Source organism: Stegostoma tigrinum, chromosome 23 (genome assembly GCF_030684315.1).
Source record: "Stegostoma tigrinum isolate sSteTig4 chromosome 23, sSteTig4.hap1, whole genome shotgun sequence".
NCBI lineage: Eukaryota > Metazoa > Chordata > Chondrichthyes > Orectolobiformes > Stegostomatidae > Stegostoma > Stegostoma tigrinum.
Window position 1 is genome coordinate 9,222,057 of NC_081376.1, and position 19,356 is coordinate 9,241,412.

A 19,356-nucleotide genomic window follows, 5' to 3' on the forward strand; every position below is an offset into this window, starting at 1 on the left:
TTGGCCCTCTGTTTATCCAGCTGCACCCCTTGTTATCTCAGATTCTCCAGCATCTGCAGTTCCTACAATCTCTGAAACAACTGCCATCTGGCCTACATGCAACTCCAGGCCCACAGCAATGTGGGTGACTCTTAACTCTCCTCTGGGCAATTAGGGATGGGGCAATAAATGCTGCCTGGTCAGTGTCACTTTCATCCCGTAAATAAATAAATCTTTAAGAAAAAAACTTTTCCTAAGTCTTCCGTTTCACCTCCTATCTCCTTTACTTCAAAATATAATTAAAAGCATGAAAAAGCCTTTTTAAACAGTGCTGTTAGTCCTAGAATCTCCCAGGGGAGAATATATCCTCTCAGCATGCTCTGATATTGTATTTTTTTTTCTCATTCTTCTAAACGGTCAGACCTGTACAGGCCCAATCTGCTTAACCTGTCTTTCGTAAAGCAATCCCTCCATCCATGAAAATAGCCCAGTGAATCTCCTCTTAAACAGCTTCGAGGATAAGTATATCTCTTCCTAAAGAAACCTAACTGTGCGTATTATTCCAGGTGTGAACTCACCATTGCCTAGTATAGCCCTAGCAGGTGTTCTGTACTTTAATGCTCCATTACCCTCGCTATGAAGACCTATATTCCTTTGCCTTCCTAATTAGTTGCTGCCCTTCATTTGTGATTCACCTACAGGATGGTCAGATTCCTCCATACTGTGCTATTCTGCAGTTTCTCTCCACATACATAATATTCTGCTTTCCTTTCTTCCTGCTAAAGACAGCCTTACATTTACTCCACCTGCCATTTTTTTTTATCATTCTATCCATACACCTTGGCAGACTCTGCTATCCTTCTTGCGCCTTACATCTTAGTATCATTGGCAAAGATGGTTCCAATATACTTGGTCCAATATACATCAAAATGAGCAATAGTGATTTTAAACAGTTAAGGCCCAGTGCTGATTTCTGTGGCACACCAAACATTATAGCCTGCCAACCTGGAAATGACTCGTTTATCCCAACTCTTGTTTCCAGTTCATGAGCCAATTTCCAGCTTCCCATAATGTATCACCCCAAAACCACGCGATAACCTTTTATGCAGCACCTTATTGAATGCTTTTTAGAGATCCAAACTTTTTTGATTTACTGATTTCCCCTTTTTGTTTGATTCCACCTGTTTGTTACATCCTGAAAGAACTCTGATAAAATGTTTGAACATGATTTCCTGTATTGATTTTAGCAATTTATATTATGATGTTTAAAATTCCCTGCTGCTGCCTCCTTAATAGGAGATGTATTTTCCCCAATAATAGATGTTATCCTAACTGGTCTATAGCTTCCAGCTTTCTTTCTCCCTCCTTTTGTTCAATTTACAGTTTCACTGGGACATTTCCAGAATTTTGGGAGGTTACAAATACTGCATCCACTCTCCTGCAGCCCATTCTTTAAAGATCCTTAAGTTCATGCCATCAAGTCCTGAGGACTTACCAGCTTTTACTCCCATTACTTCTCCTATAACCTTTACCCTCGTAATTGTTTCTTTATTTTCAGTTCCTCCCTCCCTTTTGCCTCTTTATTTTCTATTATTTTTAGGATGTTCTTTGGGTTTTCTACTATAAGGATATAAACTAAGCGTTTGATTAAGGTCTCCACCGTTTCCACTCTGCACCATTATTATTTTCTCAGTCTCACTCTTGGGGATCAATGATCATTTCAGTTCTTCTGTTTCTTTTGTGATATCTGTGGACATTTTTTACTGTCTGCTCTTACATTTCTTGCCAGTTTACTTAGACATTCTAGTTTTGCTCTCTTTCTTTCAGGTATAAAGTCATAGAGCCATACAGAACACAAACAGATCCTTCAGTCCAATTTTCAATGCCAACCAGACATCCCAATCTGACCGAATCCCATTTGCCAGCATTTGGCAAATATCCCTCTAAACTCTTCCTATTCGTATACCCATCTAGATGCCTTTTAAATGTTGTAATTGTACACACCTCTACCACTTCCTCTGGCAGCTCATTCCATACACACCACCCTCTGCATGAAAATGTTTCCCCTTAGCTCCCTTTCAGATCTTTCACCTCTCACCTTAAACCTATGCATTCTAGTCTGGACTTCTCCACCCTAGGGGAAAATAACCTTGGTCATCCTTGGCCCTCACGATTTAATAAACTTCTGTAAGGTCACCCCTCAGCCTCCGACGTTCCAGGGAAAATAAGGCCAGCCTAATCAGCCACTCCCTACAGCTCCCTTCTAAACCAGGCAACATTCCTGTAAATCTTTTCTGCACCCTTCCAAGTTTAACAACATCCTTCCTATAGAAGAGTGACCAGAATTGAACACCATATTACAAAAGTGGCCTAACCAATGTCCTGTACAGCTGCAACATGACTTCCCAACTCCTATACTCAATTCACTGAACAATGAAGGCAAGCATACCAAATGGCTTCTTCACTATCCTGTCTACCTGCGGCCCCACTTTCAAGGAACTATATGCCTGCACCTCTAGGTCTCTTTGTTCGGCAACACTCCCCAGGGCCCTACCATTAACTACCCTGGGCTTGCCTTGCCAAACTGCCACTTATCAGCCCATTGGCCCATCTGATCAAGGTCCCATTGTACTCTGAGCTAATCTTCTCCACTGTCCACTACACCGCCTATTTTGATGTCATTTGCAAACTTACTAACCATACTGCTGGTTACCAGCCTTCAGTCCTAAAAGCAGTCCTCCAACACCACCCCCTAGCTCCTACCTTTGAGTCATTTTCCCAGTCTTCTGACCAGTTACTATATTTCATAGCGTTGGATGCCTTTTTGTTCAATTTGAAACCACTCTTAACTTCCTGAGATAGACACATATGGAGCACTTCACCATAGACTTTTTATTTCCCAATGGAATTCCTATTGGCATAAACATTCACCAAATGTATTTTTTTTAGTGGAAACTAACGAAAAGGATGGTGTGACATTGGCAGAAGAAGAATTACTTCTAATACTACTAATCTGTAAGATTTAGATCTAAGAATTACTTCTAATCTGTAATGTGAAACAAGATGAGCGATGTGTAGTAACACTGCAAGTATTAATGGGAATTATGGCAAAATTAGTGCTTCAGTATTCCCAATTTCTACATGTTTGACATTAAATTTAACATATATTTTTGCCTTTAGAGGGTGTACTGTGGACATGAGTATACCATCAACAATCTCAAATTTGCCCGTCATGTTGAACCAAACAATGAAGCAATCAGACAGAAATTAGCTTGGGCAAAGGTAAGTTTGCTTATCCTGATGCAAGTCATTAGAGTCAAACGCTCCTGGGATTTGATTCTTCTGATGTGTGATCAGCCCAGTTCCACCTTTTGATCTGATTCCTGATCTACTGGCCGTATGAATTAGCTGTCATGTTGGGTAGGTTCAGCCCCTGGCATCTAGAATCGTAGTTGATTGATAGAATCTGTACAGTGTGGAAGCAGGTTTTTTGGTCCATCAAGTCCACACCACCGCTCCAAAGAGCATCCCACCCAGACCCAGCCCTCTACCGTATCCCTGTAACCCTGCATTTCCCATGGCTAACCCATCTAACCTACATATCTTTGGACACCATGCATAATTTGGCACAACCGATCCATCTAACTTGCACATCTTTGGACCTCAATATTGTAAAGGATTATTTTCCCTTAATTTGTCTTTTAAGTTTTGAAGATGTTTGGAACAAAATAATCTTGATTAAAGCAAAATATATTAGTTTCATGACCTAAAATTAAAAATCTTATGTGTTCTGTACTGCTAATTCGCATTACAGGGCTAATGGTAAGATTCTTAGCAGTGTAGATGAGCAGACAGATCTCAGTGTACATGTACACAGATCCTTGAAAGTTGCCACCCAGGTTGACAGGGCTGTTAAGAAGGCATACAGTGTTTTAGCTTTTATTAATAGAGGGATCGAGTTCCGGAACCAAGAGGTTATGGTGAAGCTGTACGAAACTCTGGTGCGGCCGCACTTGGAGTATTGTGTACAGTTCTGGTCACCGCATTATAAGAAGGATGTGGAAGCTTTGGAAAGGGTACAGAGGAGATTTACTAGGATGTTGCCTGGTATGGAGGGAAGGTCTTACGAGGAAAGGCTGAGGAACTTGAGGCTGTTTTCATTAGTAAGAAGAAGGTTGAGAGGTGACTTAATTGAAACATATAAAATAATCAGAGGGTTAGATAGGGTGGATAGGGAGAGCCTTTTTCCTAGGATGGTGATGGCGAGCACGAGGGGGCACAGCTTTAAATTGAGGGGTGAAAGATATAGGACAGATGCCAGAGGTAGTTTCTTTACTCAGAGAGTAGTAAGGGAATGAAACGCTTTGCCTGCAACGGTAGTAGATTTGCCAACTTGAGGTACATTTAAGTCGTCATTGGACAAGCATATGGACATACATGGAATAGTGTAGGTTAGATGGACTTGAGATCGGTATGACAGGTCGGCACAACATCGGGGGCCGAAGGGCCTGTACTGTGCTGTAATGTTCTATGTTCTATGTTCTATTACCAATATTGGGTAAATTTAACTTTTTTTTTGTATTTGATTTTAGGAGCACTATGATCTTGGAAAACCCACCATCCCATCCACTATTGGGGAGGAGTTCACTTATAACCCTTTCATGCGAGTGAGGTACAGCGAAATCCAAGTTTGACATTTCTAAAACTTTTGCATCTTTTCTGTCAGAATTCGGACTTGTTGCCAAGATGAAATATAAAAAGGCAGAATTGTGAAACATATAATTAACTTCCTTTTATTAACTTTATTTGTCTTATTAATAGTTGACCTAACCATAATTTTCATCTCATGGAAATTTTCAAAAAAAAAACAAAGTACCTGCATAAAATATAGCAGAGAGGCAATGTGAGGTGCACAGCTAAAGTGACTAGGACCCTAATAATACCCCATTTTTAATAACTTACCTGTTTTTAATACTCATGGAGCTCTCACGTCCTCCAGAGCCCTCTACCATTTTCGTTCCTCTTCGAAGTGAGATGTTCTCGTAAACAATTCAGAGGGACTTTTCCCCTTCCTGCTGTGGTTTGAACAATTGGGAGAAATTTGGGGAACTATGGTGAAAATGATTAGATCAGCATTTCGACAACAAGAAAAAGGTTCCAGTTCCGTCCCTAAGCCTTCAGTGAGTGACTTCAGATTCTCACTGTTAAGTTACCACCACCTGATTTCCGTGCATTTGCACCTCATGAAAAACTTAATTCCTCTTATTTATTCGCCACGTCTGACTTTCATTTTACTTCTCGACAAAACTAACTGCCACAAATTGGCAATGTGTGAATCAGAGCAGGTAACGTTGGCAGCAGCTTGACGGCCATCATTAAACTACTTCTGCAGAATGATGCCCGTGCGTGGTCACAGTCCTCCTCAAGTCTTTGTCCACACAAGTCAAACTACAAACCCCAGTACACCATCACACCTGATGTTTCACTCACCCCCTTGGTTTAGTTTGGAGCTGAACGACACCTAAGACTTGTGGCCTTCTGCCAAGTAGCTGTGCACCAGAGGGACAAACTCACGTCTCATGCATCCACACAGAATGCATCGTATGGCTTTTGGCTTTCTTAGCGCTGACTCACATTATGTTTTCTTGAAGGCTAGCAAACTCAGTCTACTTCACATTGTTTACCTTAATGCCTAGGGTCTTCAATGTTGAGTTACAGCCTCTGACTTGCATTGAATTCAGCACAGAGGGAGACTCGGGCAGTTTGTCAGGGCGGGAAAAACTGAACAGTCCTAAAGGGCTGGGCATGTCACCTTTGACCCTGAGCTACATCAGTGTCATAGCTGCAGCATGTGCCAGCAGCTTAAGCGGCAAACGCACGCTTCAAGCAGATGGCTATGTCTGACCGTCAAAGGTGAGCAGACGTTTGGGGTTCAAGGGGAACTATTAGCTCTCAAGGGATATCACCACAGTCAGTCAATGGCCTTTTTATAGCCAGATCAGCTGCAGTGTTGTGGAGAAAGCAATTCAAGCAGTTTTTCTTAAATTAATTTGTGGGATGTGGGTGTCGCTGGCTGGTACCAGCATTTCTTGCCCATCCCTTGTTGCCCTTGGGAAGGTAGTGGTGAGCTGCTTTCTTGAACCACTGCAGCCCACCTGCTGTGTGTTGAACCACGATGGATTTAGGGGGAATCTCTAGGACTTTGCCCCAGCAACAGAGAAGGAACGGCGATATATTTCCAACTCAGGATGGTGAGTGGCTTCAAGGGGAACTTGCAGGGGGTGGTGTTCCCATCTGTCTGCTGCCCTTGTCCTTCTAGATGGACGTGGTCGTGGGTTTGGAAGGTGCTGTCTGAGGAGCTTTGGTGAATTTCTGCAGTGCCTCTTGGAGATAGTACGCACTGCTGCTCCTGAGAGTCAGTGGTGGAGGGAGTAAATGCTTGTGGATGTAGTGCCGATCAGTTAGGCTGCTTTGTCCTGGGTGGTGTCAAGCTTCCTGAGTGTTGTAGGGGCTGCACTCATCCAGGCAGGTGGGGAGTATTCTGTCACACTTCTGACTTGGGCCTTGTACATGGTGGACAGGCTTTGACACGTCAGGAGATGAGTTGCTTGCTTGCAGGATTCCTTGCCCCAACCCGCTCTTGTCGGAGTGTACCAGTTTTTCCCTGCACTGAGTCGAAAGGAGAGATTGTGTGTGATGCAGAAGCAGGAAAGATGATGATGAACTGTCCCCAGTGATTGAGTACAAAGTGCAGATGGCAGGAAGGGTTGCCAGTTTGGGAGGATGAGGTACACAAGCATTCGGTAGTAAGAGTTGGAGCCTGTAAGTTTTGGTGAAATATATTTGCGGTGGTCGAATTATTTGTGCGTTTGAAGTGAGTAGACAGTGACGCTGACCCTAGCAGCACATAGAGGATCATTAGACTGCTTCCTGCACTGCTGGGTGCTCCTTTTTATCCAGGATACAGACCTGACCTGCGGCATGCTCTAGGCCCCACCAGGTTGTGCCTTGTGACAGCAGGGTAAATTACACCCTCTCCCCAACCCCCTTCACCTGCAACTCCACGGTGCAGTCCCAAAAAGCTGGCTGCACACTTTCCTTTCAAAGCCGTGCCCTCGATGATGGTGTTTGAGCAGCCTGGTACAGAGGACAGTTCCTGACTCAAGTGGTGAGAAGCTGAACTTCGAATATGGTGCCAACAGCATGGAAGGTCCTGGCAGCAGTGAGGATTTCCACCTCTCCTGGCACCTGACTGTATCAAAGAAAAAGAGAGAGCCTATAAAGTGGCCAAGAGCACTGGGAAATCAGAAGATTGGGAAGGCTACAAAAACAAACAGAGGATAACAAAGAGAGAAATAAGGAAAGAGAGGATCAAATATGAAGGAAGGCTAGCTTGTAATATTAGAAATGATAGTAAAAGTTTCTTTCAATACATAAAAAACAAACGTGAGGCAAAAGTAGACATTGGGCCGCTCCAAACTGATGCTGGAAGGCTAGTGATGGGAGATAAGGAAATAGCTGAAAAACGTAAGTACTTTGCGTCAGTCTTCACAGTGGAAGACATGAGTTGTATCCCGACAATTAAGGAGAGTCAGGGGGCAGAGTTGAGTATGGTAGGCATTACAAAAGGGAAAGTGCTAGAAAAGCTAAAAGGTCTAAAAATGGATAAATCTCCTGGCCCCAATGGGCTACATCCTAGAGTTCTGAGGGACGTGGCTGAGGAAATAGCGGAGGCTTTGGTTGTGATCTTTCAAAAGTCACTGGAATCTGGGAAAGTCCCAGATGATTGGAAAATTGCTGTTGTAACCCCCATGTTTAAGAAAGGATCAAGACAAAAGATGGAAAATTATAGGCCAATCAGCGTAACCTCGGTTGTTGGTAAAATTCTAGAATCCGTTGTTAAGGATAAGATTTCCAAATTCTTGGAAGTGCAGGGTCGGTTAGAACAAGTCAGCATGGATTTAGTAAGGGGAGGTCGTGCCTGACAAACCTGTTAGAATTCTTTGAAGAGGTAACAAGTATGTTAGACCAGGGAAACCCAGTAGATGTTATTTATCTAGACTCCCAGAAGGCCTTTGATAAGGTGCCTCACGAGACGCTGCTGAGTAAGGTGAGCGCCCATGGTGTTCGAGGTGAGCTACTGGCATGGATTGAGGATTGGCTGTTTCACAGAAGGCAGAGAGTTGGGATAAAAGGCTCTTTTTTGGAATGGCAACCAATGACAAGTGGTGTCCCGCAGGGTTCAGTGTTAGGGTCACAGCTGTTCACTTTATATATTAATGATCTGGGTGAAGGGACTGGCGGCATTCTGGTGAAGTTTGCTGATGATATGAAGTTAGGTGGACAGGCAGGTAGTACTGAGGAGGTGGGGAAGCTGCAGAAAGATTTAGACAGTTTAGGAGAGTGGTCCAGAAAATGGCTGATGAAATTCAATGTGAGTAAATGTGAGGTTTTGCACTTTGGAAAAAAGAATACAGGCGTGGACTATTTTCTAAACAGTGAGAAAATTCGTAAAGCAGAAGTACAAAGGGATCTGGGAGTGTTGGTCCAGGATTCTCTAAAGGTTAACTTGCAGGTAGAGTCGGTGATTAAGAAAGCGAATGTAATGTTGTCGTTTATCTCAAGACGGTTGGAATATAAAAGCAGCGATGTGCTTCTGAGACTTTATAAGGCTCTAGTTAGGCTCCATTTAGAATACTGTGTCCAATTTTGGGCCCCACCTCAGGAAGAACATACTAGCCCTGGAGCATGTACAGCAGAGATTCACATGGATGATCCCTGGAATGGTAGGTTTAACATACGATGAACGGCTGAGGATCCTGGGATTGTATTCAATAGAGTTTAGGAGGTTGAGGGGAGATCTAATAGAAGCTTACAGGATAATGATAATAAAATGTGAGGCTGGATGAACACAGCAGGCCAAGCAGCATCTCAGGAGCACAAAAGCTGACGTTTCGGGCCTAGACCCTTCATCAGAGCAGATCGATAAATTCTGTGCCTCTCTGATGAAGGGTCTAGGCCCGAAACGTCAGCTTTTGTGCTCCTGAGATGCTGCTTGGCCTGCTGTGTTCATCCAGCCTCACATTTTATTATCTTGGAATCTCCAGCATCTGCAGTTCCCATTATCTCTCTTACAGGATAATGTATGGCTTAGAAAGGGTGGGCACTGGGAAGTTGTTTCCGTTGGGCGGGGAGACTAGGACCTGTGGGCACAGCCTTAGAATTAGACGGGGTAAATTTAAAACGGAAATGAGGAGACACTTCTTCAGCCAGAGAGTGGTGGGCCTTTGGAATTCATTGCCACGGAGTGCAGTGGAGGCCGGGACTTTAAATGTCTTCAAGGCAGAGATCGATAAATTCTTGATCTCACAAGGAATCAAGGGCTACGGGGAGAGTGCAGGGAAGTGGAGTTGAAATGCCCATCAGCCATGATTTAAATGGTGGAGTGGATTCGATGGGCCGAATGGTATTACTTCAATTCCTATGTCTTATGGTCTTATGGACTGCATGAGGCAGGCACCAAAGACACCGATTTCACATTTACTGAGAGGTGAAGAGTGGAAGACTTGTGCAAAAAGCAATTCTGGACCATGGCAAACCATGAATCTCACCCAACCAAACTGCAGCTGAAAATGAGCTTCCTGCACCCAGCAAACCCAAATGAGAGGGACATCAGTCAACCAGCCACATAACTTTATTTAAGCACTGAAGACAAATGTATTCAACGAAAATCAACACAAGACCTTACAATCACTTCTAAGTAATATTCCCGTTTAAGCTTTTTTTCAATAGCTACAGGAACCACAACCACTAAACATGTCCATTTCTAGCATCAGATTTACTTCTAGAATTTGCTGTTGTCTTTTTTCCCTTACTGTTTGGGAAAATCATACCAGAACAGATCAATTTCAAATACTTTGTCAGTCAAAGGCATTGTTAGTGAATAAATCTACCTGCACCTTCGTGCTTTCTCTACATAGCATCACTTTCTGTTAATTTCCCTTTACATTACCCTCTGGTTAGAGTGACAGAGTCATAGAATTGTACAGCACAGAAACAGACCCTCTGCTCCAGCTCATCCATGCCAACCAGATATCCGAAAGTAATCTAGTCCCATTTGTCAGCATTTGGTCCCTATCCCTGTAAACCCTTCCTATTCATGTACCCATCCAGGTACCTTTTAGATGATGTAGTTGTATCAGCCTCCACCGCTTCCTCTGACAGCTCATTCCATACACGCACTGCCCTCTGCCTGAAAAAGTTACCTCTTAGGTTCCTTTTAAATCTTTCCCCTCTCAACTTAAACCTAAGCCACTTAGTTTTGGACACCCCTTCCCTGGCTTGACTATTCACCCTATCTGTGCCCCTCATGATTTTATAAACCTCTGTAAGGTCACCCCTCAGCCTCCGACGCTCCAGGGAGCATAGCCTCAGCCTATTCAACCTCTCCCTGTGGCTCAAACCCTCCAACCCCAGCAACATCCTTAAATCTTTCCTGAACCATTTCAAGTTTCACAACATCTTTGCTATCACAAAGAGATCAGAATTGAATGTAGTATTCCAAAAGTAGCCTAACCAATGTGTTGTGTCCCCAGAACATTAGCTGAGTTTTTGGATTAAGGGTCTGCAGTAGGTCAGGAATGAGTTACATCCAGTGTATGCAGGAATAAGAATTGCAAAGCAGCCAGTTTAGGATCAAAGTATTCTACAGCCAGGTGACAGACATCATATGTCACTTATTCACTCTTTCCCTGAAATCTTCATCCATTAACTTTTACAGAACTTGCATGCACCCCTGGAAGATCATTTCTGCAATAACAAAACAGCATCTTTCACAATTTATCATCCCCCTCACTAGAACTAAAGCAACTATTTTTGAGGTTGAGGTTTGACCTCTGAATTCATGCTCATGATTGGGAATGAAAGACTTTGTGTCAAACAGTGAAATTATTGTTACAGGGAGAAGAGTGTGCAAGACCATGTTGGACAAAAAGATCCAATTTCGACCATGGATGCAATCAGAAAAGAAAAAGATCAATTTCAAGTACCAAAGGATTAATTGCACCTGTACCAATACTTACCCCCAGCATAGTCTTCAATACAGCACCTTCTGGTGTGCATGGAGTGGCAGAGAGTTACAAAGTACATGTTAAGTAGTGAATGTTCTGTTAAATAATTTAAATTTGCTTTGCAGTTGCAATTTGTAAAATGTGTATAGGTTTTCTAATTGACAATCATAAATGATTGTGACACATGTTCTGAAGTATAAGCGGCTTTAGTCCTATTGAAACCTGCTTTTGTCCATTTTTTTTTCATTAAACCACATCCTGTTCACTTCATGCACTTCTGGTCTCCAAGAGCCAAGCAAATAACTGAGTTGATATCAAGCCAGAAGATTGCAATTTGAAGCCCCAATGTTAACTTGTCAATTAGACTCAGCAATCATATACTACTGAGTGATAAGCACCAAACATTTTCATAGATACTCATTCCCAGGTTTGGAGAACAAAATGTAAGACCCAATGATTGACCCATTCGAATCCATAATATTGGAGACATTTTGAAAGTGGCTATAGCCACGTATCTCCTCTATTCTTCTGGCGAAAGAGGGATAGAGTGGATTTAACAAGTAGTGGTGCTGCCCGCTCTTCCACTGTAAATGTCATCTGACTGTCAGGTCTCCAGTCCCAGCAGCGCCACTGGGTGTGATGGCCACTGCTGGGGCTGCATGTACTCCCAGCAAAGCAGAGCCAAAAACTAGATGGGAGGTGAGACTGGTGGGACCTCGCCCATCTCTGCAACTGCGGCAAGGTCAGATGCGGTTGGGTAGTGATGGGAAAGTCACCGTCAGAAATTTATGGCATACCATCCTGCAAAGTGCCAAGGTTGCAGCTGTAAAATTCTGTTTAAAAGCTCATGATAATTGAATTTGGTCACTCTAGTTCCAAGACATACAATTTTGACATTGAGGTGTTTATTTCAGCAGACTCCCGTTTTTCTCACCATCATACCATCCCAATTTATTCATTTCTGAATTTTGAAAATTGTGAAATTCCTATTCAGATTAGAAAATTCGCTTTTAGTAATGGTGGTTTGAATGGGAAAGAATTAATTGTAATTTAAATAGTAAATAATATATTTTGCTTTTATTTACGCACATTAAGGGGTAGAATTAACTGTCCATTCAGAGATTTTCTATCTGAAGAATCAAACTGAAATCATTAAATGGATTGCACCTTGTCAGCATGTAGTTGGATAAACTACATGAACACTAGTTTATTTCCCTCTTCTTGTTAAAACATTAGGACTGCCCTAATACACCTGCATCCTCAGTATGATATAATAATTTCTGCTGTTTTATAGACTACCTTTAATCTTGGCTTCCTCCTTGCTTTAATTGTTTATGTAAAATCAAGAGCTCTGAAGGTCTTTTAAGAATCTGGAAAATGCACTCTGAAAGCCACAATAAGAATGTGGTAATTTGTCTAGAAGCTAAGGCTAAACTAGATGACAAAGTATCGATTTAGGATTTTAGCCAAAATTAATTGCAGTCTTGTGGATTGGTTCCCTGCAGAGTTATATCTAACATGATTACATTTATCCATATTACACCTTGCTTAATCGTCCACCATCTTCTAACTCAACATACATGCATGTGCAGGCAGTCAATAATTTGCTTTTCTCAGCTCTCTCAAAAGCATTCAAAATGTGTCACTATCTGTGCAATATGTTGATTTAAAATTGTTCCAGCTTTTCTGTTTAAAATTAGATTGGGAAGAATTGCTTTAGTAGTCTGATACCTCCTCCTTGGCTTCCTTTTAATAGGATCTCTACTACTAAGCTTCTGTATTGACACTATATAATCTGCTGATTGTGCTTTTGTTTTTCGTAGCATTCTTGGAATTGGAGTATTAATTTCACTGTTAACCATAAAACACATTGATAAAGCAAAATGCATTGTGGTTTTCATTTTCTTATACAAGAAGGAAAATGATAACTTTACACTTACACAAGTGTGAAACGATTTCACAACAAGAAACAATAAGTGATATTGCGTGGGTGAACTGGTTTATTGCTCCATCCAGACTTGCATTTATGTAGCACTTTTCAGAAACTCTGGACTTCTCAAAATGCTTTGAATATTTTGAAGACACTGTTGCAGCTAAATTGCCCACAACAAGCATCCACAATCAGCAATGTAACAATGACCAGCTAATGTGATTTATACGATAAAAACAGAAATAGCTGGAGGAACTCAGCAGGTCTGGCAGCATCTGTGGAGAGAAAGCAGAGTTAATTTTCAGATCTGGTGACCCTTCAATGTTTGCAGTCCTTAGTGCTATCGGAGGTTGGATGGGCCCCCGGAGATCAATCCCTTGCTCCTCTTTAAAATTTTGCAACGGATACTTTTAAATTCACCCAAGTAGACAGGTAGGATTTAATATTTCATCTGCAAAGCAGCACCTTTGACAATGCAGTTGTCCCTCGGGACTAAACCGGAGAGTCAGAATTAGTTTGTATGTTCAAGGCACGATTTGCAACCAACCTTTTGTTACTCATGCAAGAGTGTTAAGGTGGGAAGCAGAGTGATAAGTGCTGGATACAAAGTACTTCCTGATTCTTTGAACGTCATCAGAGCATTGAATTTCTTTTTTCCGTTAGTGTTTTAGCAAGCGGGAGATTCATGGCACCCAGTCTGTCGTGATCCAGAGCTCTCTTTTTCAAGCAATCTTCAGCTCACTAATTATAGAGCCAGGCGTTGGGTGCCTCTCTTGGTGAACTGTGCAGCCAGAAAGGTAGAAGTTTATGCTGTGGGTGCCATATTTAAACCCAGCTCATGTCACTTGAGATGCTGCAAGCTTCGGAATTGCCCTTCGTGCTGTGGTACTCCACTAACCCAGTGAAAAGGAAAACACTTTTATGAAAAAAAACTGAAGAACTGTAGAAGAAGGGTCACTGGACCCAAAAGCTTAACTCTGCTTTCTGTTTGCAGATGCTGCCAGACGTTATGTTTTTTCCAGCAATTTGTGTTTTTGGAAAGGATAACTCATTGGCAGCTAAGTTGACAGAGACCTGGAAGTGTCGGTGGACAGTCAGGATTTACAGGATGAGGAGGGCAATCCCTCCTCGGTTTTGCCACACACACCTCAGGCACAGTGACCCCCTAAGGTGAAACCATCACCAGTTATCTCTCTCTCTACTGAGAGAACAAGTTTGAGGTCGGCTCAGACCATGGCAGATTCACCCTTCCCTTTCTCCTTGTATTTGTTAATGGAAAAGGGCTCCCATTCTGTAAAGGGTACAGGAGGATGCTGCGTTGAGGCACAGATGCCAGACCACACAAGAAATGTACCTTTAAAAAAGTTATAAACATCCCAATATAAAGGTGCCTGCCTTGTCCTCAGTTATTCTCTCCCTGTTATAGAGTCCAAGTAGATAGTTTACGATCCCTGCTTACTGAAGTGACTATGCATTACACACACACAAATGTGTGATAGCTGGGATAGGATTGTTAATAACCTTCCAGATTTTTGACTTAACAGACTGTGATATCTGTGACATCGGTTATGTGAGCTTACATATGTTGCAAACCACAAATGGCATCAGCATGCATATGTGTAAAAGGGCTTTATATATCTTTTTAATTGAAAGAGTTGCAGAGAGTGTGAAATGGCACTCAGACAGGTCAGAGGTGATACAGGTACATGATAGCATAATATTGGTGGAATCCTGGATAAATTAAAGTTAGAAAGCAGCTGATTGGAGAACTTAATCATGAATATGAAATAGGGCTAGTAGTTGAATGATACTGCAATGTGAAAATGGATAGTTCCAACACAGGCCTCCATATACAATTCAAGCAGGACACCAAACATACCATTCCTAGGTTTAAGCTGAGAGCTCCTGGACATAAAGGGATAGAACTGGATGAGCATATGGATATCAATCTGTGTTAATGGAGGTTTTAGACTGTCAAATCGCACACAAGGTTGGAATTTTATTTCTACCAAAGGAAAAAGGAGCAGGTAAAAACCACAGAGCTCCTGAGAATGTTTCACCACACACTACAGTTGATTTTTCCACCTCTAATCCACCTTCCTGCTTGATTCTTCCCAGCAGTTCCTTCTAATGCTCTCTTCCGACCTCTTCAGTCACGCAGAAGATGCAGAACGCACCAACAGGTTTAAGAACAGAGTCTTCTCTGCCGTTATTAAGTAGCTCAATGGATTCCCTAACCTCAAATAATGTTGATCTTGCTTTGCAGTGTATCCTTGCATTGCCTTACTCTATCTAAGCATCATAAGATCTATATGTCCTTGTTTGCTATGATTTGTCTGCACTGCTTGCAAAACACAGCTTCTCACTGTACTTAGGTACATGTGACAACAATATATCAAATCAAAAATCTTAATTCCAATGGTAAAGTTAGATACGTAAGTGAAAGATTTTAGCTACATCACAAACACTAGTGACTGAGCACCTAACAATTTAGTTTGTTTCTTAAAGAGTTTGTATTATATTGAAAACTTAAATAATTTTAAGTCAACACTTTATTATAATCACATACAGCAGTTGTACAGGCAATGACCTAGTGTTCTGTTAATTCAGAGACCCAAGTAAAGTTCTAGGGACCTGGGTTCAAATCCCACCATGACAGAAAGTGGAATTTTAATTCAATAAAAAAAACCCTGGTTCAGTAATGTCCATTAGTGAACAAAACTGCAATCCTTACCTGGTCTGGCCTACATGTGACTCCAGACCCACAGCAATGTGGTTGATCTTAACTGAGTTCTGTACTATTAGGGATGGGTAAAAAATGCTGGCCTAGCCAGAGATGCCTACACCCTATCCTTGAATGTAAAAAAAATGCTTTGATTACTGTGCTGTATGAATCTATACTTAGAGACAACAATTCTAATAAAAGTGGTTGAATTGAAAACCTGCCAAAGTAGAAAGGACACTCTGTAATTCTCACAATGACACAAAGTAATCAAGGAAAATGACACAATTTGTCTGCTGTTTGATGCTGTTGTAATGATACAGTCTCAGCCTACCAGGTTACTGTAATAAAAAAGTAGAAGGAACTCAATGGGATCCTAATTCATTCTGAAGTATTCAGTTATAGGCTTTTAGTCTCCAAAGCACTTCAACTGCAATATCTGGAGATAAAGGAGATGCAACTGAAATCTAAGATGATTTATTTCTGTAATGATTAAACAAAACTCCTGGCAGGTTAAGGATTAGTAATGCAATGGATTGAAATTAGACCTAACAGGCCTGGGTCCTGAATTTAGAATTAACCTAAACTCATGGATGTATGTGTCCGAAAGAAAATAACCAGGACGGTGTTGGTGCAATTCTTGAATAACACAAGTCCATAGCATTAATTTTAGTCTCACTCAGGTCACTTTCAAGATAGCTGGTTTGGGAATTAGAAATATCTTATCGATGAGGTGGAGTTGCTCTCCTAAATCTTTTTGCTACAACAGATTGTGGAATGTTTACCTTCTGCGTTGGATTCTAATCTGGCAGTGATTGGTGCTGGAGTTGGATGAGCCAAGGTCAACTATTCAGCTGTGAACCTCCCTTCTCTCAGACAGCTCGTATTGTGTATTCACAAGAAAATGGGGCCAGCTGGAAGACGTTGAAATGAGGATAATAGGAGCTGGTTGAAAATTTTCACCACTCATTATCTGTCGATAGCAAGGGTTTGAAAAAATATTTAAGGTTTATTTGTTTTCAAAAAAGGTCAAAATGTACAATTATAGGTCATTTAGTTTGAGATCAGTACCACAGTCAATCATGAGAAACAATGTGAGTGCATCTGTTGCAGCAAAACATTGAGCCAGTGTGTATTTATGAAGGACAGATAATGTTTAGAAAATGAGGAATTGAGTTTGTTGGAAATGATGATTTATTATATTGACTGACATTCAGAAAACACTTGCTAATTCCTTCACGGGAGATGCATAACCAAAGTGCCCATAAGGACTAAGGAGGAAGTTGAAAATTAGATAACAAATTGGTTAGATAATAGGAAACAGAGGGTCGTTACCAATAGTAATAGTTCTAATTGAACTGCTGTGACCAGTGGAGCACTCCAGGGATCAGTCCTGGGTCCCAGCTGTTCATACAAATTATAAATGATGCTGTTGAGAATATTCTATTTAAAGTGTTTCAATTCTGTGGATAATTATGTGGGAAAGCTGAATGTTCTAAGCTGGATGTAGTGTCTTCAGAGATTGAACAATCGAGCAGAAGAAATGTCTTTGCAATGAGGCTGTAAGAGAAGATTTGATGACCAGTTGAATCATGTGCATCACCAAATCGAACAGATTGAGGGGAAATGATTGATGCAATCTTTGACCAAATGCGGAGAATGTTGCCTCATTTCATTACAGGAATCGCTGAGATAAACAGTGGACAAGTAGAATTTATTTCAGTGGAGATTAGCCAAAACATTAAATTACACACATATGAGACCACATTGTTTTCAGCTTTATTCAGAATACTTATGAAAACGCACATGAAGACAGTGGAATTGATTCCAAGAATGTCAACTAAGATGGTGCATAATTTAAAATGTTACTCATCGAGAGAGATACCCTAAGATTTTAATAACCCCTGCATAAGAGGCGACATGATGTGTTAACAAACTATCCTCTTACCACTGGCCTCAGTGCCTCTGTGTTAGGGAACGGAAACAATTTGGTCAAAGCTCCCCTCCTGAATCAATTCAGTGATCTACTGTGGGAAGTAGATCAGGGTATCATGCGGGGATATACCAGGCTGAATCCAATTTTGTGTTAATCAGGTGCTTCAATAATCTTACTGACTTTGCCTGGTCTGAACAGAATCCCCATCTGTGAGTTTAGCCTTGGTGGAAAGATACATCAGCAGGAGAGAAGAAGGGCCTATACAGAAGTGTGTATATGATGTGTACATTTTATTGACATATCCTTACAACACTGTCACTATCAAGTTAATGTTACTGCAAAGGGAGTTCTAGCCTCTCTAATAGGAGAGGCGATGGCCTAGTGGTATTCTTGCTGAACTGTTAATCCAGAGACCCAACTAATGTTCCGGGGATAGTAGGAACCGCCGATGCTGGAGAATCTGAGATAACGCAGTGTGAAGTTGGATGAACGCAGCAGGCCAAGCAGCATCAGAGGAGCAGGAAAGCTTGACGTTTTGGGTCGGGACCCTTCTTCTTCATTTTCTGAAGAAGGGTCCTGAACTGAAACGTCAAGCTTTCCTGCTCATTTGATGCTGTTTGGTCTGCTGTGTTCATCCAGCTTCACACCGTGTTATCTCTAATGTTCTGGGGACTTGGGTTCAAATCCTGTCATGGTGGATGGTAGAGTTTTAATTCAATGCAAGATGAAAATCTGAGATTAGAAGTCTAGCCATGAATCAATTGCTGATTGTCAGGGGGGAAATGCCATTTGGTTCAGTAATGTCCTTTCGGGAAGGAAAATGACATGTGACTCCAGACCCACAGCAATGTGGTTGACTCTCAAGTGCCCTCTTGGCAATTAGGGATGGACAATAAATGCTGCTTGGCCAGGGACACCCTCGCCCTCTGAATGAATTTTTAAAAAGCCTTTAGCCTGTAAGACAGTGGCTGAACTCACAAACAAAGAAAGTTGAAGTCCTCCAAGGATCCTTATTCCTCTTTGCCCGGGTTTCAGGCTGAGTCAAGCTATGGATTCAGTCAGTACATATACTAAGAATCCCTTAAGAGAATTCAATAATCAGATGTACCTAAGATGGTACTAATCCACAGACGCATCCGATAGCGCCTGGCATTTGCTGGAGAAATTTACTGAAAAAAAAGCCAAATTGCAATTACAGTTTTAATGTTGATTTCCTTATCATTGTTACAGATGGTATGACAGAAAAAACAGATTCATGATGGACCTATGTATGTGAGGGACAAGTATACTTTGATTTCTTTAACACAACCAATCATTTTTAATTTATCATATATTTGTATTTTCCAGACTTTAGTCTTCTTCACTGTTCAAAATCAGTGGATTTAATAATCTTGCAAAGTGTCAACGATTATATCATGTGATTAGTTTGCAATGTTTGAGCAGATTTAAAGCAACCGACACAAGAGAACTTTTCTTTCACTACTTTTGTGACCAATGGTTACACTGGGGTCAACATTACAATGCTTCTACTAATTTAATTTTTTCAATATAATTTTAGGAAAAATTCACTAAATAATACTCAGACTTCACAGCAAACTTTCACTTGTAATACAAGGATCTTGATTTCGGAATTAGTTTGAGTGGAAAGTTCCATGCCTTGGTTTGTGCGTGGAACATAATAAATGATTTATTAACTGAACTAGTTGAGGGCTTGTTGGAG

The 19,356-nt window shown here is 41.4% G+C and overlaps 1 protein-coding gene across 6 annotated transcripts in view; it reads left to right on the top strand.

The window, feature by feature from the left end:
• hagh (hydroxyacylglutathione hydrolase) overlaps positions 1 to 15,974 on the top strand; it is a 35,334-nt gene extending 19,360 nt beyond the window's left edge. For 4 of the 6 annotated variants that reach the window (XM_059653907.1, XM_059653908.1, XM_059653909.1 and 1 more), the window contains exons 8-10: positions 3,160 to 3,261; positions 4,572 to 4,651; positions 10,939 to 15,974. In XM_059653907.1, coding sequence (XP_059509890.1) covers positions 3,160 to 3,261; positions 4,572 to 4,651; positions 10,939 to 11,038 — 282 coding nt within the window. In that variant the 3' untranslated portion in view covers positions 11,039 to 15,974. The remainder of the gene's footprint in view (positions 1 to 3,159; positions 3,262 to 4,571; positions 4,652 to 10,938) is intronic. The other 2 variants (XM_059653904.1, XM_059653905.1) reach the window with 2 other exon arrangements.
• The last annotated feature ends 3,382 nt before the right edge of the window (positions 15,975 to 19,356 follow it).